This window comes from Trachemys scripta, chromosome 9 (assembly GCF_013100865.1).
Source record: "Trachemys scripta elegans isolate TJP31775 chromosome 9, CAS_Tse_1.0, whole genome shotgun sequence".
NCBI classification, from domain to species: domain Eukaryota; kingdom Metazoa; phylum Chordata; order Testudines; family Emydidae; genus Trachemys; species Trachemys scripta.
Window position 1 is genome coordinate 61,838,216 of NC_048306.1, and position 27,076 is coordinate 61,865,291.

The window sequence follows — 27,076 nt, forward strand, 5'->3', positions numbered from 1 at the left end:
ATTTGGAAGTTCAAACTAATTTGATGTTAAGTATTATTCATCTTGTCTATTTTCAACTAATAAGAAATGAGTAAACCAAATGTACATCAAGTCTCAACACAAATTCTTTTAACTGCCTGAAAAGTACATGTAGCTGATATAAACACTTCCTGAAGTAGGTGATGGTTTTAATACATATGTTGACGTAGCTTAGCAGTTGATTGTAGAATCTTACTACATGGACTTGACTCTATCATAATGCAGAAGTTACTTTGGATAGAGAGACAGCTGGACTTGGTCACTACAGTTTCCCTCTTCATAAATGTTAATATCACAGGCATATTTTGCATTTATAAAATTAAATTATTTAAGTGACTTAAAGATGACACAAACCAGTACATTCATCTACAACCAAAATGAACATGCCCATGCTTAGTAAATAAACACTAATTTATGGACAAGCGGTTAACACAAAAGTTAATAAATGGAAATCTATTAGGTGGCCTAGTGATGTCTATCTTGTTGAAATACAAGATTGTTCTATACAGCACATGCATCAATACCTTTGTCCAGTTCTGTTTTATACAATTTGAGAAACAAAAGTTTGATTTCTGCTGTTGGAAAACTCTACAATCTAACAGATCTCAGTGTGAATGAACGTTTGACATTCAGCCTACGTTTTTCCCCCTTAATACCATCCTATCTGAATACTACTATTTATACTCCTTTAACTATTCATAGGAACACAGAACTAGCCTTTCCTGATCAGACCAAAAGGGATATCTAGACCGGTATCCTGATAATAGCCAACTGAAATACTTCAGAAGGCGGTGAAGAATCCTGTAGTAGACCATTATGGAATCACTGATGCACAAGGGAAGTTTCTTCCTCTAAACCTCATCAGGTAGTGGTTAGCTTATGCCTTAAAACATGAACTTAAAGAACATTTTTTCTCCCTCACTGCTGAGAGACCCTCACAAACCCAGGGTAGTCAGCTGCCACCTGCATGGACTATGAAGGCCAACATAAAGAGAGGTCAAAGCCCCCTGTTGTGCTCTGTGGAAGGAAGCTGAAGGTAAATGTCGGCCCTCCACAGTGTATAGCCTTGACCAATAACTCTTGCCTTCTCAAAAGGGGTTAGACCAGAGCATTCCTGCTGCCTCTCCAGCACATACCTCTCCCTGATCACAGTTCTTGAGAGTGAAGAACGTTTTTCTTTCAACTCCTCCGCTGCCTCTCATTCCTAACTCTCTCCTACAGGAGAGCGCAATCCCTTCAAACCGTCACTGCCTCTTACCCCTACTCTTTTTGGTTATTACATTGGGGTGGTCCCTCCAGGCCCACTGCCTCCCCCTCAGCTTCTTTGGAAGGGATAGGGGATGGAATTTCCCCAGCTTCTCCATTTCTTTCCTAGGGTTTTCTGAGGAAGGGGGTTTCCTCCCTTTCCTGCCATCCAGCATCTCCTGGTTTATCCCCAATGAAGGGCTTGCTGGGAGTCTCCCAACTCAGTCAGGCACCTCCTCTATCCCAGATTCTGCAAGAAGACTAGGGGAGGGATGAGGACATCTGCCCTGATATTAGCAGGTGCTTCCAAGCCCATGAAGTAGTCCAAATACTAAGGGGAACTCCCAGGACATATCTACACTATAAACTTAAGATGACCTATGTTATGTCGTCTTACAGCCACTACAGTAATTATTGCAGTGCTTCATGTCCACACTATTCTTCTTCTGTTGGTGGTGGGCATCCTCACCAGGAGCTTTCACCGAGTTAACAGTGGCAGTGTGGCCAGGACTCCGGGCGCAGAGCTCCCCTCTAGGGGCAGCCGTGCTCCCAGTGGGGAGCAGAGAGCCCAGAGGGGGCCACTAGGCTTCTAGCAGGGGGAGCCGAGAGCCTGCAGGGGCAGCCTGGCGGACAGATCCATGAGTGATGTTCTGTGCGGCTGCCCTGTTCCTGGCAGGGAAGCAGAGCCATGAAATTGACAATAATGACAGCCAATAGATGTAAGTAACCCATTACTACACCGACATAAGCCCTATGACTCTTGTGGAGGTGGAGTTATTATGTCGGTGTAGTAGGACACATACATTGGTGGGCAAGGCTGTAGTGTATACACGGATATAATTGGGTCGACGTAAGCTGCCTTACATCAACCTAACACTGTAGGGTAGACCAGGCTCCAGTCTGTTTGAAGAGTCACCATTTTAATTTTGTCCTCCTAAATTCTTATTTGAATTTTCTACAATTTGTAATCAACTTTCCTGTAATGAAAGTGTCAAAAACTGAACATGGTAACCTAGGTACAGACTCACCAGATACACTAGCTCCCTGGTCTGTGAGTCACTACTTCTCTACACATAAGCCAAAGCAGTTTTGTATTTACCACCATACTGTAAGCTCCGGAGTGAACTTCTGCCCAAGATAATTTAATGATCAGATTCATAAGTATTTGCCAGGATCAAATCCCTCATTTCTGAAGTGGATCCTTTGTAACAGATGATAAAGTAGCAGTGAGAGTCGGATAACCCATTATTTGGGATTAAGTATTTTGTATTCTTTCAAGTTGTTTTACTTATATAGCATATGGAAAAGTGTATAGTTGCAATATCCAGCACGATCAATTCTTTCCCATCACAGGGCACATTCTTCAGAATGCAGTGTCCAATACCAGCAACAAAACCATCAAAGCTGCTGGCAACAAGGCATTAATCCATTATGCCCAATTTTTTGTTTGTTTTTTTAAAGAAAGGTTACAGTTAAGAATTCCAACCACACCCACCAATTACATACTCACTGCAGTAATAGGTCAGCATACTCACTGAATTTTTCATGATGTATTCTGAAGTAATGTTCTCAACTTCCTCCACCGTATAGGACGACACATCAAGACCAGAAGGATGGCTTTCATTAATCATCATTAACTGGTAATAGTCTTCATTGGCTACATAAGAATATTAAGCCAGTTTTTTATATTCACATTTCAAAATATGACCAGTTAACATCGAGCCTGCTAATACTGACTGGACAGAAAGCATGAGCTTGTGGTTAAATACAGGACACAGTATCTAGGTTCTATTCCCACTTCCACCATGAGAAAAGCACTTAACTTCTTTCTGTTTCAGTTTCCTCATCTGTAACCTGGGGAAGTTTATGTAGCTCATAAGGGTGTTGTGTAGCTTAGTTCATTACAGTCTGTGAAGTATTTGGCAATCCTTGGATAGAAGGCATTGCTGAATATTGTCTATAGTCAAATATCACTTACAATTTGTAACTAAATACCAAACATGTATTTTTAAATAAAATTGAGTCTCACCCTACATTTTACTAGGTTTTTATTTTAAATATCTTTAAAAAAAGTTATTGTAAGTGCTAACCCTGCCCCCCTGGCTTTTTTTGTTTGTTTTGGTAGTGTCACAAACCCAAATTATTAAAATGCTATAACTACATTAGTTTTATGATCTTTCATTTATGATGAACTTGACTTTATAAAGAGATCCACATTCGGATTCTAGTTCTGGAGCTTACATTTATTCAATCTCATTTATGATATTTCTTCGGCAACATTACCTTTAACTTGTTTAATGCTTTTAAGTGCATATTTCAGTGTTGTCAGCACACTAGATTTTCCTTTGATTCTTTTTTCAGGAGGAAGGCGTGCTTTCAGCTCCTGCAATGTTTTCCTCAATTCCTTCTGTGTTTTGGCTTTAGTGGATTGCTCACTGCTATAAAATTAAAACAAAAAAGGTTACACTGATATTTAAACTGATACCATACCTTTCAGAAAACCAAAGCCTTTTGACATTTATCGTGTCATTAGACTAGTTCTACATATCTGTTTAGTATAATTTTGGAAACATTTAGCTTCAAAGACAGTTTAGGATTTGCAATAATTGCTACATTTGCCAGATCAGGGATTCTCAACATTTTTGGGCTAATGACCCATTTGTAAACTTGATGGCCTGTCACAAACCAGTAAGTAGCTTTAGTGCAAAACCACCTGTCTTACTAAATATTTTTTTGCCCACAACATCTGATACACACCTTAATGTAATAAGTACACTGCAAGTACCTTTGAGGTGGCTCATGTCACAGGGGACTGGCTGAGCTAGTCTCCCGGCTTTGAGTGTTGCGACCTCCAGAGTCACAGCTTCACTCAGGTTTGACCAGGTCTACCTGACGGGGCCAAATTTGTGTGAATAGAGTTGCAACCTGGCACATGGGGTCACAGCAATACTCACCCAAATTTGGCCCAGCTGGCCACTCCTGGTCATAACGGAGGGGCAGTGGGGCCAAACCTGAGCAGCGCTGAAACGACATGTACTAGGTCACAAACGCCCAGGGCAGGGGACTAAACCCAACCAGCCTTGTGGGACTGGAGCCAACACTGTGAAGGGAGTGCTGCACAGGCTCTGCAATCACCCACCCACAAGTCTTCCAACTCCCCCGGGTGGAGAACCCAACCCTGAGCCAGGGTCTCCCATGTGACCTTTGACATATTCTTGCGACCTATTTTTGAATCAACCACAGGGCGAGAGATCCTGAACTAGATTTAAATAGTTAATTCATTTTTGTTCACAATAATTACCTCAAACAGCTTTATCCCATCATTGTTTTAAAACTTATTTTAAAATGCACAATAGTCTATTTTTTATTTACCTGCATCCACTGGTAGATGGATTATGTTCAGAGTCTGCAATCATCAGGCTAAATGCATTTGAGCTGAAAAAAGAACAACCTCAGTGATGTTAATAAAGTAAAATACAAGTTGTGTTGAGCTTTAACATCTCCATTTTCTATTTGTTACTTTAAACTTACAGATCAACTTTATACCAATGAAACTGGTGATAATGCCAACTGAGCAGCTTCAGCCAAACTAGTTTGTGTGTAAATGTTACATATGCTTAAAAAGATGTAATTCTATGGTAGATTGGTGTGTCCACTAAATCAATCACTATATAGTAGAGTGTCCAGCAGTTGTGTCGTTAACGGACAGCCATAAAAAGGTGTGATGTATATCACTGCTCCATGGTTTTCTTCCCTAGTCTCCTAAAATAATACTCTCAGGATTTAAAAAGAAAGCCACAAGACATTGTTAATGCTTCAACTTGGTAAACAAGATTTATTCGTGGGAAAGACGCATTCTAAATCTGATTTTAAACTGAAGTTCTGTTCTGATGTCACAATTTGAACACTTTAATTTAAACCAGACTGCACTGTTTTTAATCAATAAGAAGATACGGAGATTCTGAGGTGGTGAAAACAAGTAGTTAAAAGCCTTACCTCACTGATCTATTTGCCTTAACAGAAAATATGAAGACAAACTTCTTTGCTGCACTCCCAGTAGCATTTTTACTATATTTGTCTACTTGTATGTTCTCATGTGGCTCTACTTTCAAAAGTATTTCACCATAGCATTATTCTCTTCAAGTAGAAGAAAGTAACTATGTAGATGCAAAACTACTACCTGCCTATTATGGTATAAGCCAGTAATGAATGAATAAATAATAAATCAGCATGGAATGGAAAAAGCACTAAGCATAGGAACACAGCCCAACACAGATTACATTGCATGTATTAACATGAAAGTAGGTTAGATTTTAAGAATCTTAAGAAAAACATGATAGGAAAAAAATCAGCATATTACCTTTTATGACAATCTAAAGACTCCATGAGCATTGCTGTATCTTTCCCATTTTCATCAGATTCATTGCCATGAGAATCATGGCCAGTAGAATAGTTTTCATTCATACCATTTCCACGGAAGTCATTACCACTTGATCCACTGCTCATCTCAATGGCCTCCTGAAGAGTATCTGGATGCTGTTCAGGCTTGGTTTGTCCATCAGTCTCCTCAGCAATCATTTGGCTATGGTTGTTTGCAAGTTCAGAATATCCACTCATTTTGTATTGCTGCTTTGATGAGTCTGACTGCTGAGAAATATTTCCACTGATTTCAAGCTGTTGTGGGTTCCGCTCCTCAGTGTTAGAGTAGAACTCCCTGATCTTAATACAGTCCACTGAACACTCATTAGCAATATTTGCGCAGACCAACAATTAGTCAAGCCATATTCACATTTGTGCTCTGCATACAAGATTGCCAGTCTTGAAGTGTGAATCCAGAATCCTAAGGGTGGGGGAAGTGGGGGAGAAAAGTAAACAATACTGAAACAATTTGTTTTTTAATAAATTTGTTTTCAGTTTGCTCAATATTAAAGTTCTGTTATTGGCCAATCAAAACTGAAATAATGAAATAGCTCTAATGTTAAGTTTTAATTTCAAGAGTTTCGTTATTAAAATTTTATCCCAGAATCTGACACATTTAAACATTTCTGAAACGTTTCATCAATACATTTCCATATTTAATTCAAGGCTAATAACAATGTTATAAAATGAATATTCATTTTGGCATAAAATTCACAGGGGAAAAGAAAGATGAAATAAAGTGCATTGTTTATTAGAAGACCGCCTTTTCAAAAATTTCAATATTACTCATTTCTTAGTCTATATAATTTCTGTCATGCTTACTGGCTGGGACTGCATACAAATATGCAAAAATCAAGAGTATATGACAGGTTGTTTTTCTATCTTACTATTTCTGCTAAAGACTTAAACTAACACAATGAACTAGAAAATATTTAGTGAGTTTAAAAAAATAGTTCGTTTCAAAGGCTGCTTTACTAGTTTTAGGAGGTATACAATCTCATTTTCCTATTTTAAAAAATTCTTTCCTCTGTTGCTGCACGAGAGACCCACAAACAGAGGAGATAGACTATCCAGTGGAAACAGTGAATTGACTATATATCTAGTGCATTTTGAGGACAACCTAGAGAAAAAGAATTCTTTCATTTCTCTCAGTTACAATAATCCTAAGTGTCAAAAGTAAAAAAAAAAAAAAAATCCAGACAGAAGTGAGTTCTTTAAATTGACTTTTAACATTAAGTACAACCAAAAATGTCAAGTACTGCTTGGGAAATTATACCTCTAAGGAAAGAAAAAGAGCTGCTGTTAAAGCAGTTATCAAATTAAAAAAAAAAACGATGACGTCAACATTAAACAGTATTAAAGCAATAATAAACTTATAAAGGACTTGCCATCAAAGGTAAAAAGCACCAAATAGCAGTCATCCTTAAGTACGGTAGCAAACTAAACACCAGAAAAACACATAGGCAAAACAAGTTCAGGAAATTAGATTTCTCTCATCCACAGAGAGCAACACTTGTTCCATAAGAATAGGCTTTTCATTTGCACATTTCCAGGATTAATGTGCTCTGAACAACATTAACGTAATACTAAACAATGCAAATTATTTTTATTCTTACCTAAAATATGAGCAATTCAATGTTTGATATTTTTTCCCCATTAAAACATAACACTACCATCTGTTGGCATTTCTAATCTGACGGTTTTCAGATTGAGTACAAAAGAATGAAAAAGTGTACGTTTTGCTAGTACTACTACTAGTGCCTTGCTTTTTAACACGCAAAAGAAAAAGAACAAACCTACAACAGTGATGTAGTTTTAACTTAGATATTTTAAAAATTCTCCTACCATTTTCCCCCAGAAAAACAATTGAAACTATTTTCTTACCCTCCTAATTTTTGGTTTTCCAGATATTTTACATTTATTTCGAGTTCTCAGAAGCAAATATCACTCTTCTTCTCATTCAGCCAAAGTTGTGCACAAGAAATCTGTTTTTAGTTGGAAGAGGAAGTGTTTTTAGGGGCATTTATTTTAGCAATCACTACTGATAACTATAAATATTTTCTTACAATTAGAATATTTGCTGGAAACCTGAACAGCCTTTTGCAAGTAACATGAGGCATATTTTTCTACCAGCACAGTGAATTTATGGAATTCAGATCCACAAATCATGACTGAGCTTATAGGCTCAAGGCTGTTCATTCATATAACAGACAGATCAATAGATGGAGAGTTGTTATAGTAGCACAAATTCTGAACTACAGTTTACTTCAGCAGTTTTTCTTGAACCAAAATAAGCAGCTACTTGTGTCTCCCTAAAGTTACTTAAACTGGAACACACAAGAAAAGGAAAAAGAGGAGCTTTGCATTGGTCTATAGTGTGGCAAGAAAAGTGTTACAGGATAGGGGAATTTCTCTTCCTTCATTTCAGACTGATGGGCTTTTGGCTAGAAGTTACTAAAGAAAAAAAAATCTGCTCAAGGTCTCAATCACATTGAAGTTTGCCCCTAGATGAAACTCCCAGTAGCATTTAACAATGACATATAATAAAATCTTCTGTTGGTTACCTAGGATCAAAAAGACTAGACAATTCACCTCTAGTGAATGGACACTCTCTAAGTAAGTGGGTGCCCATGTATAAACCAAGCACCAGATTTAAGGAAAGGTCCAATACGTAATGTCCACCTAATTCACTATACCGTTTGTCCTTCCAGCATTTAGGATTATGATATCTAAAGCTGCACTGTACTAGAAAATCTAAATTTAATTTTTTACAGTAATGTGCCTAAGGCAATAATTATTAGTAATCGTTTTGCCCTGTATGTCTCAGCTAATAAGACCTGGCCACAAGATCATTTTACAACCTTATGTTAGATTCATTATGGCCAGTTTTATTTGTTTACTTGGTCATTCAATTAAAAAAAAAAAAAAAAAAAAAAAAGGAATTGGTTTAGTGATATACGCAGCTTCCATGGGATCCATTTTTAAGACCTTTCACACAATGTCCAGAAGTGTCCTTGGAAAAAACTAGTATATAATAATTTCATGAAGATTTCTGAGAAATAACAGAAGTCCTCTTCGGTTACTGATGTTCTGGAATTTGGGCTTGGTTTCCAAGGTACAAAGGAGGCAAAGTCCCTTTGTGAACTATGGTAGTTAAAAGACAAGAGACTTTTTTTCTCTGCAACTTCTCAGACAAGTCCTTACTTAGACCATCCTGTAAGTTTAACAGGAAAAGCCTTTCTGTATAACGATCTCATGTAGACACCAGTTTAGTATTGGCATACGTGGGGCTGGAAATCAAGAACCACAGCAGCCAGGATAAGCCAACTTAAACTTTGAATGGGATTCACAAAGGCATTTAGCCATCTAGTCCCCACTGAAATCAATGAGAGTTAGGTACCTAATCACACCCTTCAAGTATAGGAAAAACGCATTTCAAGGCTCCCCAAAAGTGTAAAGAGATCTTTTGTAGGCCTCCAACCTTAACATGGAAACTACATTGGGAGGAAGGGTTGAAATCTAAAGAACTGGCAGAGGCATTTACCTCAAAAGCTCTGTTACAGGGCAGTTTACTGCTGGTCTAAAATCAGGTCAGCTACTGAGAGGGTAAGCCAGACTTATCTATAGTCATGTCTTTGGGTCACGAAGAGCAAAACAACCTGGGTTCCTCTTATGGTAAATCATTCCATTACTATTTATTTTACACAAGTCCTTCCAGTAGAGTAGAAGGTAGAAAGGAAACCAGTAACTAGAGAAATCTACCAGAGGGCTTGTTTTCACTACAACATATATCTTGAATTAGTACACTTAAATTACCGCATGAAGTGTGACTACACTTCACAACAACATTGGAATTACACAGTGTGATTTCATTATCAGCTCAGAGTGATTGGCTTAGCACTGATGAGCTGATGCAACTTGAGTTGTTGTATCACCACTCCATTACCCCTACTAATTTGAGCACTAGCTTCACTCAAGCATCAACCCATCCCCACCAGCTAAACTGAAGTTAAACTAGCCAGCTAAACTCAAGTTTAAAGCACCACTTAACTCAAATTAGAGATATCTGCGTGTGGTAACACAACCTACAACTTAAACTAAATGTGCTTGAAAAAATGAAATCCCGGGGATGCTGCTTATGTCACCCATGGTAGGCTATATAGTACACAGTGAGTATAATTCCCTACTTGAGTATTTCCCTGCCCTCTATCTGCCTGTCAGAACAAGTGCACAAAACCCCACGAGTCTGAACTGTGGCTCTGAAGAGCAGTATTTTCTACCAAGCTAATGAGGTGGTTTATGAACAAGATGACCAACAGACCAATAGCAATGGATGTCAGAGCTACAGTATACATAATTTCCTGTGTTTTGAAAAAGGTTAATAAGGAAGCAAAATTAGCCTTGTTTTTCTTATGAGATTTTTTTTTTCTGTTTATTATAAATGGCATGCAAGTTATTTTACTTAGAAATTTGGTTTTCAGTGGCTCTAATACACCAAATAGAAACAGAGGTCCCATATAAAAAGTTAGTTGCCCAATAAGGAGATGCTGCATTGCAAGCACTGACCCGCTGAAAAAAAAAAAAAAAAAAAAAAGACTTCTACACATATTCCTATTAGAATTCACATTGAACTGGCTGGAGAATAATATCTGAGAACCAGTTTGCTTTAGCCAAAATTTTCAAGAGTAACTAGTGCTTAGTTAGCCTCAGTTTGTGGGTGTCCAATATGACCTTAAGGGGCCTGGTTTTCAGAGTTCAACACTTTAAAAACGACCTGATTTTTTGAAAGTGTATCATGTTGGACATCCCAAATACAGAAGCTCCCAAAATTAAGTTACCTTTGAAAAATTTTGGCCTTTGTAAGTTTTATTTTACCAAATGAAAAAGTCTTAAGTGTAATTAACACTTAAGTGAAAACAGAAAGGATCCCAGACAGAACTGTTCTAGAGGCAATGCTTTAATCAAACCTGAGTACAACTTCCCCTCTTTTTTCTCCACCTCAAATTCTGTAAAGTCTCATATGTAGTGAGATAATTGCATCTTCCTATATGCAGAATCTAAGGGCTTGTCTACACTACCACTTACTTCAGCATAATTTACATCACTCAGGGGTGTGAATAATCCACACCCATGCAAGACTTAAGTTATACTGACCTAAGCGCTGATGTAGACAGTGCTATGTCGGTGAGAGCGATTCTCCCACTGACAAAGCTACCGCCTCTCACAGAGGTGAAGTAATTAAGTCAACGGGAGAGCTCTCTCCCATCAGCTTACAGCCTCTTCACCAGACACACTATAGCGGTGCAGCTGTACTGCTGTAGTGCTTCCAGTGTGTAGACTAGCCCTTAGCCCTGGTCCACACTAACCCCCCAGTTCGAACTAAGATACGCAACTTCAGCTACGTGAATAACGTAGCTGAAGTCGAAGTATCTTAGTTTGAACTACAAGGTACTTACCGCGGGTCCACATGCGGCAGGCAGGCTCCCCCGTCGACTCCGCGTACTCCTCTCGCGGAGCAGGAGTACCGGTGTCAGCGGCGAGCACTTCCGAGATCGATTTATCGCGTCTAGACAAGACGCGATAAAATCGATCCCAGAAGATCGATTGCTTACCGCCAAACCCGGACGTAAGTATAGACGTACCCTTAGATTGTAAACTCTTCAGAGCTGGGACAGTTTCTTCTTGTGTGTCTGTACAGCAGCTAGTATAATGACTGGGGCCTCTGGAAGCTACTTTTAATAACTATTTGGCAATAATTAAATTACAGTTACTGACATCTTTTGTCTATTTTACAACATTGGCACAGCTCTATTGAGCAGCCCTGCTGTGTGCATTTGCGACTTCCACTGGGAAGATGCCCACATCAACATACTACTCTTGGGGGATTCTGCGTCATGGCCCCCGAAGATTTCTTTGCTTCCCCACAGAAAAATGACTTCTGACGGGGAAGCAAAGGGAAGCCGAAAGAGTGGTTATCGGCCTGAACTGCTGGAGGGGCCCGTCAGTTTGGGTACCCAGAGCAGCCGGTAGAGACATAAATCAGAGCGTGTGTGCATAGCAGAATGTATCAGCCTGACTGCTTAATGAATTGTTCCCATTGTTCTTAGCGAAGTCCTCCAGGTACATAAAACGGGTGTAAAAATTTTAAGGCTCCTTTACATTGCCAGAGTGGTGTAAAGAAGCCTTACTGTAAAGTATGGCCTTATAAATGCTTATGATGCTTTAGTGATTAGAACTGGTCTAAATTTTTGGACTGAAAAAATTTCCTATCAAAATGTGCCCCATGAACTGTTTGCTACTGACCTTTCTGGAGATGGTCAGTAGCCAGTATAAATTGTATGTCTGAATCCCCAAACCTCACTTGCTCTTCAGTTGCCTATGATTAGGGCCCTACCAAATTCACGGCCATGAACAATGCGTCAGACTGTGAAATCTGGTCTCCGCCCATGAAATCTGGTCTTTTGTGTGCTTTTACCCTATACTATACAGATTTCATGGGGGAGACCAGCATTTCTCAAGTTGGGGGTCCAGACCCAAATGGGAGTTGCGAGGGAGGGGGTCACAAAGTTATTTTAAGGCAGTCACTGCATTGCCAAACTTATTTCTGCGCTGCCTTTAGAGCTGGACGGCTGGAAAGCGGTGGCAGTTGGCTGGGTGCCCAACCAGAAGCAGTGCATAAGTAAGGGTGGCAATACCGTACCATGTCATCCTTACTTTCGCACTGCTTCTGGTGGCGGCTCTGCCTTCAGAGCTGGGCTTCCAGCCAGCAGCTGCCGCTCTCCGAACACTCAGCTCTGACAGTAGTGCTGCTGCCAGCAGCACTGCAGAAATAAGGGTAGCAGTACCACACCCACCCCTACAATAACCCCGTGACACATACTCCCTCCTTCCCCCCGCCCCAAACTCCTTTTTGGGTCAGGACCCTGACAATTACAACACAGGGAAATTTCAGATTTAAATTTTTAAAATCCTATGAAATTGACCAAAATGGACTGTACATTTGGTAGGGCGCTACCTATGATGTAACGCTGAGCATATGGCTGCATATATTTGTTGACTAATAACTGGAAGTAAAGGGTCAATACTAGCTACATTACTATTAGACAGAGGAGTTTTGGTGATTTCCTTCAATGCGCCTCACTCCAATTCTTCATCCATTGTATTGTAGTTTAAATCAATTACCAAAAAATTAAAACCACGTCATTATATTACATTATTTTGAAAAGAAATATGCAGAATTTTAAAATAATGTGTGTAGTATTTTACATTTTTTGGTGCAGAATTCTCCCAGGAGTAATGTACCTTATGCAATTATCTTGCTGAATTAGTAGATACCTGAAAAGATGGCCTTGATAGGGAAAGAAATCAAAAGTTGTGGTTTGAAAGGTGACAAGCACATCTTTAAATACCACAGTTACGCTCCAGAGGAGGAACGTCTCTTTTCCCCTAGAGTCTTTTTCTCCCTCCCCTCACAAAAGCACAAGTGGCCAAATGACTATGGTTGAGTTCTAACAAAAAGAATTATGCTACTGTATGCTATACCCTATCACATATTCTGTACATAGAGAGTCCTATCTAGTCTTTCACATACATAGTGTTCATTTTGGGGTGTAACAAGCTCACATTGTGCAGAGTGACTGGTTTCATACTATAGAATGAGCACTGCCTCAATACAACCACTTTCTTGTTAATATTTTTGAAGTCCCTATGCCCAAGCTATTGGCAAAGTGCCAACATATAAATTATGGGTCTTCATATGGCAAAAAGGAAAAGCAAATTAATTTCAATTCTCCCAAATCACAGAAGTACTAGTGATGTACATCAGTGAACACAATCAACTCTCTCTAAAAATCTAAGTATGAAGATTTTGCCTTATTTTCTAACATCTTATGATAATGTTTTTACCAAGACGGTTGTGTCATACTGCATACACAAGTACAGATATCAGAGAGATCATTCCTGAAAGGTATAAATTTTAGAGTTTGCTACTGTAATTTTCATTAATGTGAAATGTTTCCAGAAGTCCTCTTTTAGAGGGCTGCTTTGCCAATGGGTATTGTTTTGCAATTGTTATATGGCAAACAACTGACGATGATTTGACCATTCCATGCTATTTGAATGAAAAATTAGGTGTGAAAATTTACACTGAACACAGGCTCCCTGAGCAAGCAGGCAATGCTTAAAATACTTCCTCCTACTTGGTAGCAAAAGGATGCTAACTTGACAACAGCCATCAAAAGAGAGAAGTCACTTTAGTATTAATCTACAAGTCATCTGTGCACCTGTAAAAAACTATACAAACAGTTGAGTTTTAAAACTTATTTGAGGACTAAGAGTTAACAGATTATCCTCAATGTGACATTCTTTCCAGCAAAGAGACAGCAAAAAACTTGTGTTCTCAGATCTCAGCACAAGGAAAATGCAGAGCAGTGCTTACTCGGCAGACTTTTACAGTAATCCAGGAATCTTTATTTCCTGAGTATGTTTTTTCACATCTAGTCTTCTTCAAATCACCATGAGCATAAGCTTAATACTTGCTTAATGAAGAGTTTAATACCAGAATTCTTCATTAAAAATTCACAGCAATAAAAAAAATTCTCAGCAATATCCAAACCAATAAGCAGATGCTGCAATCTACATTGAGAAACCCCAATGCTTGAAAATTCAGTCTTTTAAGGCAGTGAATAAAGCCTAATTCACACAGCTTTTATATTGATTCTATTATTGTATTTTTGACATATTTACATTATCAGAAATTAAAGATAAATTGAAGCACAACTGAAACAAAAATAGCTTTCTGAATAAACTATTTAAAATTAAACTTTCTACTCAAATGAATCAGAACAATTACACACATTCCTTACCTGCTTTTTTAATCAAGGTTGGCATAAGTGTTATCAGGTTCCCTCCCAGCTAGCATCAAAAAGCATGAAGTACCTAGGTCCAGAATCTCCCACATGCATTTAAACTGTGTCTCTTCCTCTTCTACTGGTAATCCTCATCCATTAGAGAGTCCGGACACCTCTAAAACTACAAAATATAAAAGAAATACCAGGGCCCCCCAACAATGTCCTTTTCTTATAGCTTTGAGAACAAAAATTACCACAATATTGCTCACAGTTATGCCAACCCTATACAGATAACCTTTTGGAAAAGAAGGAATTCTCATCCAGCAAAGGAAGTATATGAATATTTTAATACACTTGGATTTCAGCAAAATTATTTAAAGTTTCAAAATACAAATATCTTTAAACTAGATAGAACACACCTAAACAGTATGTAGAGTTCTGGTTCAGCAGCAGCACGGTAGGACTCTAAGTCTGCACTGGCTGAAAAATATCACCTCCAAATTAAAAGCCACATTTTGTGGCCTTTACCACCACTAAACACCCATTTAAGTCAACAAGAGCTGCGTGTATTCAGCACCTTTGGAAAAACTAGACTATTTGCTTAGGAGTCCAACTTCAGGTACTCAGATTTCAAATTTCTGGCCTAATGATTTTCACTATCCATATTTCTTGCATCAGGCTAGTAGGGGTCTGAAATTCAAAACCTACAATTTCCTGAATAAACGCAGGAAAGAAGTTGTGTGTTTCTTCTCCCCTCCTAATGCTCTGCAGCAATATGAAATTTGTACAATTCTTCTCAGTTTAACCGTTGTCCACAAAGGTTCTCAACAACAGTAATGTTAATGAAAAGATATACATTTCATTCTGCTTCTACTTACTAAACAAAGGCTATGTCTATGCTGGAACAACAAAACACTCTTGTCTTTCAGAGGTGTTAAAAAAAAATAAACAAACACACAACCCATCCCAAAAGACAAAGTTTTGCCACCGACAACCGCCACTGTGAACAGCACTTTGTCAGCAGAAGCCCTCTCCTGCTGCCAACGCTGCTTGTTGGAGGTGGAAGTTTTTGTCAGTAGGAGAGCCAACAAACAGCGGCTACACTGCCTGTCTTTTAGTGGCATGGCTGTAGCAACACAGCCATGTTACTAAAAAGCTGTGTAGTGTACACATAGGCAGATCCAGTGCTTTTGCTTCTTAGGCTGTCTATTGACAAAGTCAATACCCATTCTTTAGCTTTCAATCCCTTTTGAAAGGTTATCTTTATAACCATATGGGGCATTAACGTCTTTTGTTGTTTTAAAGGAAAGGTTAAATTCTACAGGAACTGATGTCTTAAGCCTTCATGTTCATCAGTAAAAGCTTCCCATTAGCAAGAGGGTTTTTCAAGTCCTGGTTTGGTGTACATTAAAATTCGATTCAGCACATCTTGGGGAAAGTAAGACTGTAGATCGGGGTGGCCAACCTGTGGCTCCGGAGCAACATGCGGCTCTTCAGAAGTCAATATGTGGCTACTCGTATAGGCACCAACTCCGGGGCTGAAGCTACAGGTGCCAGCTTTCCAATGTGCCAGTGCTCACTGCTCAACCCCTAGCTCTGCCACAGGCCCAGCCCCCACTCCACCTCTTCCTTTCCCCACCCCTGAGTTTGCTGTGCCCTCGCTCCTCCCCCCTCCCAGAGCCTCCTGCATGCCACGAAACAGCTGATCAGGAGGTGGGGGAGGTAGAGGGAGGTCCTGATCGGCGAGGCTGCCGGTGGGTGGGAGGCGCTGGGAGAGAGGGGGAACTGATGCAGGGCTGCTGATGTATTACTGTGGCTCTTTGGCAATGTACATTGGTAAATTCTGGGTCCTTCTCAGGCTGGCCATCCCTGTTCTAGATTGTGTGAAACTTGGGGAAGTGGGGGGTTGCCGAATTTCCTGTTGAACCCAAAACATCCAGCTATGTTGGAAAGTATAATCAGTATATGGCAGACACAAGTAGCAGAATAAATTAAAACAAACAAACAGTATTTTATATGCGACAAACATCTAAATCATTTTCAAAATACTCAGACTGAAAAAAAAAATTGCATTTGAATACCCAAGACTAATGGTTTACAACAAAAAAAAAAAAAAGGACTAGCACTAGAACCTTTCATTAAATATGTTGGAAAACAGCATATGTTAGTAAGTCTCATCATAAAATGCTGTGTCTTTACAGCTATTGTTTAAGTACTCTACAATGTTGGCCAGACTTCTAAGAAAAAAAAACTTATTCACAATGTTCAATTCTGCAACATGTGACGTGAGTCAATGTGAGTTTTGGATATGCCAGGAATACAGGATGAGGCCTTTTTTTTTTTTGGTTCTGAGAGACGACAGAATTTTTTTTAAGTATAATATTAATGATTTTACCAAAAAGTAGTTTAGAATGTCTTATAGTTATCTGTTACATAGCAGGTAATCTTGTGAACAGATTAATTCCATCAATGTTTGGCCTCCCCTATTGTATATTTTCATGATGCAGAAACTGGCCCCAAGTTTTCCATAATAAATCCGGTCCCTTTGACAATAAAACTTTAGAACCAACTCTTAGCCAGAGCTATTTGCACATCTGAAAATTTTACACTTATGACCTGGAAATGTGGCTGCATTTCCAACAATAATTAAGGAATTCTCATACATAGTCTTTCCCAGTTTTCACATTTATTGTAGGTGACAGTGTCCTTTCCCTACTATCTCCCTCCAAACAGTATTTGGGCTATGGAAATTAATTTCTATCTTCACTAATTGAGATATTTGAAAATGAGCCACAAGGACTTGCTATTCTCTCCATGAATGATGTATTCAGCATTTGGTTTAACAACCTGCTATGAATCATGGAATTCTCAATTAAACTCAATTAAAAATAAGATTCTGTTTCAAGATCAACTGTTTCACTGAAGATGGGACTGTGAAGTAGATTGTAGTGGGGTAATACAGACTTCCTTGTACTCATGTTTGGGAAAAGTTTTTTTGTTATTTGTTTTTTTAAAGTTATTACCTTTTAATGGTTCAATACATGCCTTTTGCTCAGTGTTTAACTGACCTGAGCAGCCAAGTCTATGTCAAAGAGATTTATCTGAAATTGAAAAGGTAGTTTCCAGCTATACCTTGAAATAAAACCATACAAAGTATGTACAGCATCTTAAATTACATAGAGAATGCATCTTCAGAAGTTTTCTTGTTTAAATTAAAAATACCATGAAAATTAAATATGAATAACAAATTCCAGTGATTAAAAGAAACACTTAAGTGGTTCTCATTTAGCATGATGGGATTTGGCTAATTGCTCCCCCAAAAAGAGAATGTCTTCTGCTTCAAATTGTGGCTGAGAAGAGGAAATTAAAGCATTCAAATATGGCACCCTAAGAAGAGCTTTTCTATGAGAGGAAATCTAGTTCCATCAGTACGAGAGGAAAGTTGAGCTAAAGAGAACATTCAGACCAATTAAATAATTTCTTTTGAGATTGAGTTACGTATATTGTACACAACATAAAATAGGAAGTCTTCAAATATTAGAGAACAGCCAACAACCTGCTTTAGGTGACACACCTGTATCACAGGATCCAAGTCAAATCCCCCTTTTAAAGGAAACAGAAGTCACACCTGTAGTATTAAAAACAGAATAGTAAACTGTCAGCTTTAAAAACTTAACAAGTTAAGGTTTTTGTAGCAATAGATGAAGATCAATGATCAGAAGGATATTTAGGTATGTATGTGATATGACTGATGAATACCATAAGCCTCTTTAATTACCACCAAAATACTTAGAATTCTGATTCTATATCCTCAGCAATGTTATAGAACTAGCCAAAACTCTTGTACAGGAACCTCCTCCCTTCCAGCCTCTCTAATACATTGTCCCTCTCCAGCCTACATAAAATGAAGCTTCTAAGATCATCTTCCTTGCTTATTGCCCTGACCACATCACCCCTTATTTAAAGCTCTCCACTATCTTCTCTTATTCACTGCATCATCTTCAAACTTGCCCTCATCTTCTACGTCTTTCAGAACCCTGCGACCAGTAACTCTTGTTTCCTCACATACATCCCGGCCCTGCAACATCAACCTTGTTTGCCTGTTTGTTAACTTCTTACATATGGAAAATTCTCCTTGAACAGATCTATAAGGAACTGCCCTCTCCGAAATGTACAACGGAGCCTTATCAAAATATAGTTTTTTCCTTTTGCACTAAGCTTTCATCTTCTGAAGTCATGTTTTCCTACTTTTTAGAGGAAAATAAAGCGATTGATAAATAACTCAGCTTTGGTTGTTTATTAAGGCTTCTGATTTCAGATTTTAACAAACAAACATCAATAAAAGGTTGTATGAGGGGGTCTCAAAGCTATTGTGTGTGGGGGGGATCGCAGTATTTCCACCTTTACTTCTGCGCTGCCTTCAGAGCTGGGCGGCTGGAAAGCAACGATTGCTGGCTGAGAGCCCAGCTCTGAAGGCAGCGCTGCAGCAGGAAAAGTAGCAATACCATACCATGCCATCCTTATTTTTGCACTGCTGCTGGCAGCGGCACTGCCTTCAGAACTGGGCTCCCAGTCAGCAGCTGCAGAGGTTCCTGCAGCCGGGGGAGGTTCCTGGAGGTGGAAGTCCCATAACTCACCAGTCCGTCCAGGACCAGCAGCTAGATCCCGACGTACGATAGGAACCCTCGGCTAGGGTGTCCCCAGCCTTGCCCCTCCCGTGGCTGTGGGCCCAGTACCCCAGTGCTCGGGAGTTAAAGGTGTCTTGGGCTGGTTGTGTGTGTGTGTGTGTGGAGGGGAGATGACCATGGAACCTCTCCCCACCCCAAACCATAGAACCTTGGGCAGTCACTCACCTATACGGCCATCCCTGCCCCCTCAAAAAGTGAGGACCCACCCATATGATGCCACCCTCACTTCTGCACTGCTTTTGGCAGCGGTGCTCCTTCAGAGTCAGGCGCCCAGCCAGCAGCCGCTAATCTCTGGCCACCCAGTTCTGAAGGCAGTGCTACGACCAGAAACAGCAGAGAAGTAAGGGTGGCAATACCACAATTTTCAGATACTTAAATATGAAATTTTAAGTATCTGAAACTGAAATTTACGATTTTTAAAAATCCTATGACCGTGTAAAAACAACAAGGAGTCTGGTGGCACCTTAAAGACTAACAGATTTATTTGGGCATAAGCTTTCGTGAGTAAAAACCTCACTTCTTCAGATGCATCAACACGGCTACCCCCTGATACTATGACCGTGTAATTAACCAAAATCAACCGTGAATTTGGTAGGGCCCTATATATAGGCAACGTCTCTGCTTCCTGGCTTGTATTTAAGGCCCTGTCTACATGCGGCAGTAATGCAGACTATGGGTATGCAATTTCTAAAGCGCATTAACATGCTGCTCATTAATTAGTATACGTGAATCCTGCCGATATACACTAAAGACTTGTTAGTTCACTTTAACATAGTGGTGCTTGAAACAGTACTAGGGGTATATACAAAAAGACCTCCCCCCACCCTCATTTTGGATATCTGCATAAAACTGAAAAAATGCCAAAAATAAACTTCCAAAAATGAAAAAGCCTGAAAATCAGAAGCCCTATTTATAATTCAGTTCTAATTTCCTATCTAGGACAGTATTAACTCAGTAAGCATCTATATTATTTTGATTTATACATTACATAGGCATCACCGGACTATTCACAGATAAACTAAAAATATTGTACTTAAAGTAACCTTTTCATGATCAAACAGTTCTCAGTATAGGGAAGGCTGCAGTATTTTGAAATCTCTGTGTGTCAAAGACTATTTAGGCATAGACAATCCACATACAAACTAGTACTGGCGTGACTAGAAACTAGAATCTGACCAAAAAAAGGCATACTATCCCCTGTAACATTAAGCCTTAGGAGAAGAGTTGTGCCCATTTTCTCCTGAGCCACAATCCCATAGACTCTGATGCAAATTTGCATCTACATTTGCTATTTCCAGAATCACCTTTGGCATTAGAATTCCTTAAAACATCTGAAAGAACCACCCAAAATATTGGAAATAAAACAGAAAATCACTTTATTGCATAGCAAGATACATCTAATACCATGTGCTGGATTTGCTGCAACACTAGAGGGCTTCCACTTTCTAAAAAGGAAACAGAAGTCAGCTCATTTCCATGTGTTTCATGACTTTTACCTCACTCTCTGTGTTCTGTAGTTCCTATTTGTCAAAAAGCTTTACATATAAATAACAGCTCCAAACCAACAACACACACACAAATATAAATTCAGAGTAAGCAAGAAAGCAGAATGTACACACTTCAGATCATTTCTTGGGGGAGAGCATAAGTAAGACACTCACCTTAATGAATGTGCTAATTATGATCTTTCCAAATCAAGGTCTGAAACTGTAGTTAATACTCTCCTGCAAAAACAACAAACCCAACATAGTTTTATAAATAAACTATAGAAAAGGACTTTAAAATCCTACTTATTTAATAAGTCCATTTAATTAGTGGAATAAAAGCCTAGTCATACATGACAAAAAACATGAATTGTAAAGTTATAGAGCAGTTATATTCATTATGTATTAATGATTCAAAGATGAAACCAGAGGAAATGGGGAAAATTTCTTAGCTAAGCTACAACTGAAATCTGAAAATAAAACTACAGTATTGCTTTCTTAAACAGTACATGAAGTTACTAATCTGTTTTCCTCTGTAAATTTGAAAAAGCCAAAAAAGCCTCACACCTGTTTTAGACCCTAAATCAACAGGACACACACAGAGAGATTTAAATATATATGTTAGAAAAACCTATTTCAAAGGCATTTATGCAACTGCTTACCTGCCAAAATCCAAGTTAACGAATCTGTATTCCTAGAATAAAAATTGAGATCAAACACCTGAAGCATGGCAAAAAGTTGCATTTCTTACTCTACAAGTGTTTGATAAATAGTCAACTCTTGCAAGACAAACACAGAACCCTAAACTATATAGTCTTTGCAAGAGAAAAACATTTCAGATAACTTTTGCACTTGTATTCAGCTAAATACTGCGATCCAATGGGGGTAAAAGTACTCAGTACATATATAATAGGGTTACCATATTTTGAGTGTCCAAAAAGAGGACACTCCACGGGGCCCCGACCCCGCCCCCAGCCCCGCCCATGCCCCAACTCCACCCCTTCCCCTGCTTCCCGCGAACATTTGATTCGTGGGAAGCCTGAAGCAGGCAGCAAGTAAGCTGGGGTGGGGGTGGGGAGACGGAGGCGTGGCCCAGTCTGGCCCCCCCAACCGAGCGGCTCCCTCCGGCGGCCGGTCCCAGCCCCAGCGTCTCCAGCCTGGCTCGGCTCCTGGGGTGCTGGCCCCTGGCCAGCCCCCCGGCCGAGCACCCCCGGCCCAGCACTGCCGGCCCCCGGCCCCGCACCCCCAGTCCCCGGCCCGTCCCCGCACCAGCCCCCGGCTGAGCACCCCCAGCCCAGCACCGCCGACCCCGGCCCCCGGCCCAACACCGCCGGCCCCTCCCTATTTTCCCGGACATGGTCGGCTTTTGGGGATTTCCTCCCAGACGGGGATTTGAGGCCCAAAAAGCCGGACATGTCCGGGAAAATCCGGACGTATGGTAACCCTATCAGCAGGATTTACATGAGTCAGTTAATTTGCAACAGGTTAGTCCATTTTAGAAATTACACTCCTGTAGGGTGCATTGTTGCTCAGTGGAGATAAGCCCTCAGAGTCATTTTTGTGGAATCCTATTGGTTTAGTCCTATGAAATTCTTTTCACTTTTCCAGAAGAGTGGTGGTTATGTAATACCTTGTAAGCAATCACAAGAGCGCAGGTCTAATGTTTTCAGTACAGCTCAAGGATCAAAATAAATTCATTTGATTAGGTCAGTTTGAGCAATTGTTTTGGTGATTGTTACTTAAAGACATCTTCTCTCTGACTGCCCTGCTTTTGTGTGTTGCAATACCCAGTAAATGGTTAGCACAGGAGAAGATTAAAGGAATGTGTCCACATTTTAAATGATGCATATTGGCTCCTTTTACTTGCATTCACTGAGATTTCTAGCATCAAACCCTTTCCGTATGCCATCATTATTCTTTTCATATTCATAGTGCAGTAGCACCTAGAAACTGAAATCATTACTAGAATCCCATTGTGCTTAATGCTGTGCAATCACATGCAAGAGACAAACTCTACCCCGAAGAGCTTGCCATCTAAATGGGCAAGACAAAGGGAAGGCAGGAGGAGGATGCAAGCATTATATTACCCCCATTTTACAGATTTGGGAGCAGAAACTACTGGCCCAGCTTTCAGGAGAACTTAGCACAGTGGGTACAAGTTGGCTACTAAGCTTTTCTGAAAAATCTGGCTCCAGTTCCAGGTTCTGAGCACTTGAAAATCTGGCCCAGGCCTCTTTTGAAAATTTGGCCTAAGTGACTTGCCAAAGTCACACAGGAACTCTGGGGTAGATCTGGGAATTGCACCTAGAGAGCCTAAATCCTAGTCCAAAATCTTAAACTCACATTACTGTAATAACCCAACTGCAATCAATGGGACTATTCCTGGGAGAACAGTGAGCCTTTGAACAATCAGGGTTTACTCACCCCCCCTCCACTGGTGTTTGTTGTTTTGTCTGATTGTTCTTTATTACCTTTAAAGAACAATGTTATTTATTTTCCACTCCTCTGCCTAAAAACAGATGGGGAAGGAGAAAGAGCAGAGTTGGGAGGGGGAGGGGTTCTGTTTTCAGGTTTCCAAAACAACTCCCTATAAAGACAGAGGAGTCACCAGTCTGACAAGGCAAAAGGATTTAAATAAGGGAAGGCTGATGTGATGTCACTAGCTTAGGGTTACCATATTTCAGCAAGCAAAAAAGAGGACGGGAGGAGCCCCGCCTTAGCCCCGCCCACTTCCCGCCCCCCCAGAACCCCCAACCCTCCCCCCGTTCCTTGTCCCCTGACTGCCCCCTCCTGGGACCCCTGCCCCTAACTGCCCCCCAGGACTCCACCCCCTATCTAAGCCTCCCTGCCTCTTGTCCCCTGACTGCCCCAACCCTTATCCACACCCCCACCCCCAGATAGACCCCTGGGACTCCCACGCCCCATCCAACCACTCCCCAGGTCTCAGCAGAAGCCACTCACTATCAGCATGCTGCTGTCAGGACAGTAGAATGGGAATGTAAAGTTCCTTCAACTATGTTCTGGTGGAACTGAAGGGAGCAGGAGGCCTCAAACCTCAGCTGAGTCCTTGAGTCCAAACCTCACCACCTGAGTTATCTATGATCCTGAAACACCTAATCCATCTGAAGCACAGTTTGACTTCCACCTCCCCACATCACCTCGTTATTCCCACTGCTTCACTTCATCCTTAGTCATCCAGTAAGACCATGTTCCCTCCCTTAGCCAACCATAAGCAGAGCTTATCCCACCCCTCTCACAGATTTAGCACCATTCTCTTGCTCCTTTCCACCATGACTGCTCACCTCCACAACAGGTCTGGATTATTCAAGGCTTCCCCAAACCCTCCAATAGCTCTCTCTCTCTCTCTCTCTCGTGAGCCTTCCTATTCCCCTTTCCCAATAGGTTTAGATCCAAGTCACCACCACCATATTCAACATTTTCCTTTGTTCCCTTTCTTCTTTTAAGAATAGCATTGCACAGAGAAGTTTGCCCATGACTGACAAGTTTGTTGCAGCCTGTTCACAGGCACATTTCCACATAGGCCAAAGGTTGCATGGGACATATGTGGAGACTAAGGGCATGGCTACACTTGCAAATGTGGAGCACATTGAGTTAAACCAGCCTTTGTAGACCGCAGTAGGGAAAGCGCTGCAGTCTGCCCACACAGACAGCTGCAAGCGCACTGGCGTGGCCACATTTGCGACACTTGCAGCGGCATTGGGAGCAGTGCATTATGGGCAGCTATCCCACAGACCACCTCTTCCCATTCTGGCACTGTGGCTTGTGGGAAGGGGGGCATTCTGGGTCCTGTCCCAATGCCCCGTGATGCATCGGTTCGCATCCCAGCAATCCCTGTGCTTCCGTCCACATTTGGCACCATCTTTCAATGTTTTGTCTACTGCGCGCGCTGTCTTCCTTTTCAGTCTGCAGGAATGGAACCCAAACTGCTGAGGAATATGCTGACGAGTCTCTCCAGCACGTCATGTTTGGCCATCAAGTTACTCCTTAAGATCCAAACTGACAGTGAGGACTCAAGATGATATCAACTCAAGTAATGCATACGACACGAGAATGCTTGTGGCATTCACGGACATGCTCACCACCGTGGAACGCCGTGTTTGGGCTCGGGAAACAAGCATTGAGTGGTGGGATCACATCGTCCTGCAAGTCTGGGATGATGAGCAGTGGCTGCAGAACTTTTGGATGAGAAAAGCCACTTTCATGGGACTGTGAGAGGAGTTTGCCCCCATCCTGCGGCGCAAGGACATGAGATTGAGAGCTGCCCTGACGGTGAAGAAGCGGGTGGTTATTGCAATCTGGAAGCTGGCAACTCCAGACAGCTACCAATCGGTCACTAACCAGTTTGGAGTGGGAAAATCAACCATTGGAATCACGTTGATGCAAGTTTGCAGGGCCACTAATTGCATCCTGCTCACAAGAACTTTGACTCTGTGTAACGTGCATGACATTGTGGCTGGCTTTGCACAAATGGGTTTCCCTAACTGTGGAGGGGTGATAGATGGGACGCATATTCCAATTCTGGCACCAGCCCACCTAGCCTCCGAGTACATTAATCGGATTGGTTCTCCAGGCACTTGTGAATCACCGGGGGAGTTTCATTGACATTAATGCAGGCTGGCCCGGAAAAGTTCACGACGCACGCATCTTTCCAAACACTGGCCTGTTCAGGCAGCTGCAAGCCAGGACTTTTTCCCCCCCAGACAAGAAGATCACCGTAGGGGAAGTCGAAATGCCCATTGTGATCCTTGGAGACCCCATTTACACTTTAATGCCGTGGCTCATGAAACCCTAAACAGGGAGCCTTGACAGCAGGAAGGAACATTTCAACAACAGGCTGAGCCAGTGCAGAATGACTGTGGAGTGTGCTTTTGGCCATTTAAAGGGCCGCTGGTACTCTCTGTATGGGAAACTGGACCTGGCCGATGACCACATCCCCGCGGTTATATCTGCGTGCTGTACCTCCATAACATTTGGGAAGGAAAGGGTGAAAGATTCACTCAGGCATGGAACTCGGAGGTTCAACACATGGAGGTTGAATTTGAACAGCCAGAGAGCAGGGCTATTAGAGGGGACCAGCGCAGGGCTGCAAAGATTAGGGATCCCTTGAGGGAGCAATTTGAGGCTGAAAGCCACCAGTAATGTCTGGAGCCCTGCATGGGAGAGAAGTGCAGTGGTTCCAATGTCAGTAGGAATCTGTGTTTGCTATGCTGACTTGCAGTACCTGTTGCTTTCCTGGGCTAAGGTATCTTTTACTTTATGCAATAATAAAGAACGTTTTCAAAGCCAAAAAATCCATTTATTGAAAACAAAATCTATGTATTGAAAAGAGACAACTGCTTGGGAAACAGAAAGAGCAAGGGGGTGGGGTGGGGAACAGTACAATCACACATTTGCATATGTCCTGTTATACTCAACCTTCCTGTCTGGAGTGCTATACCATTAGTGCTGCACTTAGGATGGCTATAATGCATGGTGACAGGGGTTGAGTGCAGTGGGTAAGGATCGTAATTTGCTGTCCCAAAGCGAGCGCACATAAACCACAAAATGGTGAGTAAACACAGGGGCAAGGGGGACTGATTGTTTCATGGCCGTACTGTCCTCTGGGTTTCTGTGCCTTGGGGAGAACCAACAGCTGCAGGGGCCCCCTATACTGAACACTGTCCCCATATTTTCCACAGGAGTTCATCCTGGAAGATACCTTGCTGTTGAGGGTGACCTTGTAAGCAATGGAAGGTCTTCTACTGCAATGCAGCTTCCGCCCTAACCCATATGCAGCTTGCCTGTGTGCAGCAATGATCCCCCCGCCCCTCACAGCACCGTGGCGCGGACATGTTAGCCTGACAGGGACAAGGACCACAGTGGCTCTCCTAAGAAACCTGTGCAAGCGCATTGCCCAACTCCTGGATGAGACCTTTGAAGAGATCACTGAGGCCGATTACCGCGATGTGAAAGAATTTAAAGGGCGGGTCTGACAGTTGGTCACCTGAGAGCAGGGCAGCAGAGTTCAAAGTGATGACCAGAGTGGCTAGAACAGGCATTGTGGGACATTTCTGGAGGCCGATCAGAGCACATTAACAGACCAGGGCATCCACACTTGCGATGCAGTGCTCCAGTGGGGGAATATCAAACGTTATTCCACTCACCAAGGTGGAGTACCAGGAGTGCTCTAGCTGCAGAGTCGGGGTGCTCTACGTGCCTTGCCAGCGTGGACGCGTCATGAGTTAGAGCACATGAGGTTGCTTTAATGCGCTCTAACTCGCAAGTGTAGCCATGCCCTAAATTATATTCCCTCACCCACAAACATTAGGCTATATACTTGTAACTCTAAGGTTACTCATATTCAATAGATTTT

At 41.3% G+C, this 27,076-nt stretch overlaps 1 protein-coding gene across 20 annotated transcripts in view; it reads right to left on the minus strand.

The window, feature by feature from the left end:
- The window catches only part of PER2 (period circadian regulator 2), an 86,557-nt gene that overhangs the window by 48,308 nt on the left and 11,173 nt on the right, over positions 1-27,076 (minus strand). For 2 of the 20 annotated variants that reach the window (XM_034782482.1, XM_034782481.1), the window contains exons 2-10: positions 21,366-21,397; positions 20,881-20,943; positions 18,106-18,159; positions 14,547-14,712; positions 7,567-7,667; positions 5,624-6,103; positions 4,636-4,698; positions 3,547-3,701; positions 2,799-2,920 (exon numbers count right to left, since the gene is read on the minus strand). In XM_034782482.1, coding sequence (XP_034638373.1) covers positions 2,799-2,920; positions 3,547-3,701; positions 4,636-4,698; positions 5,624-5,880 — 597 coding nt within the window. In that variant the 5' untranslated portion in view covers positions 5,881-6,103; positions 7,567-7,667; positions 14,547-14,712; ... (1 more) ...; positions 20,881-20,943; positions 21,366-21,397. Of the gene's footprint in view, positions 1-2,798; positions 2,921-3,546; positions 3,702-4,635; positions 4,699-5,623; positions 6,104-7,566; positions 7,668-14,546; positions 14,713-18,105; positions 18,160-20,880; positions 20,944-21,365; positions 21,398-27,076 lie in introns of those variants that run through there. The other 18 variants (XM_034782485.1, XM_034782486.1, XM_034782489.1 and 15 more) reach the window with 12 other exon arrangements.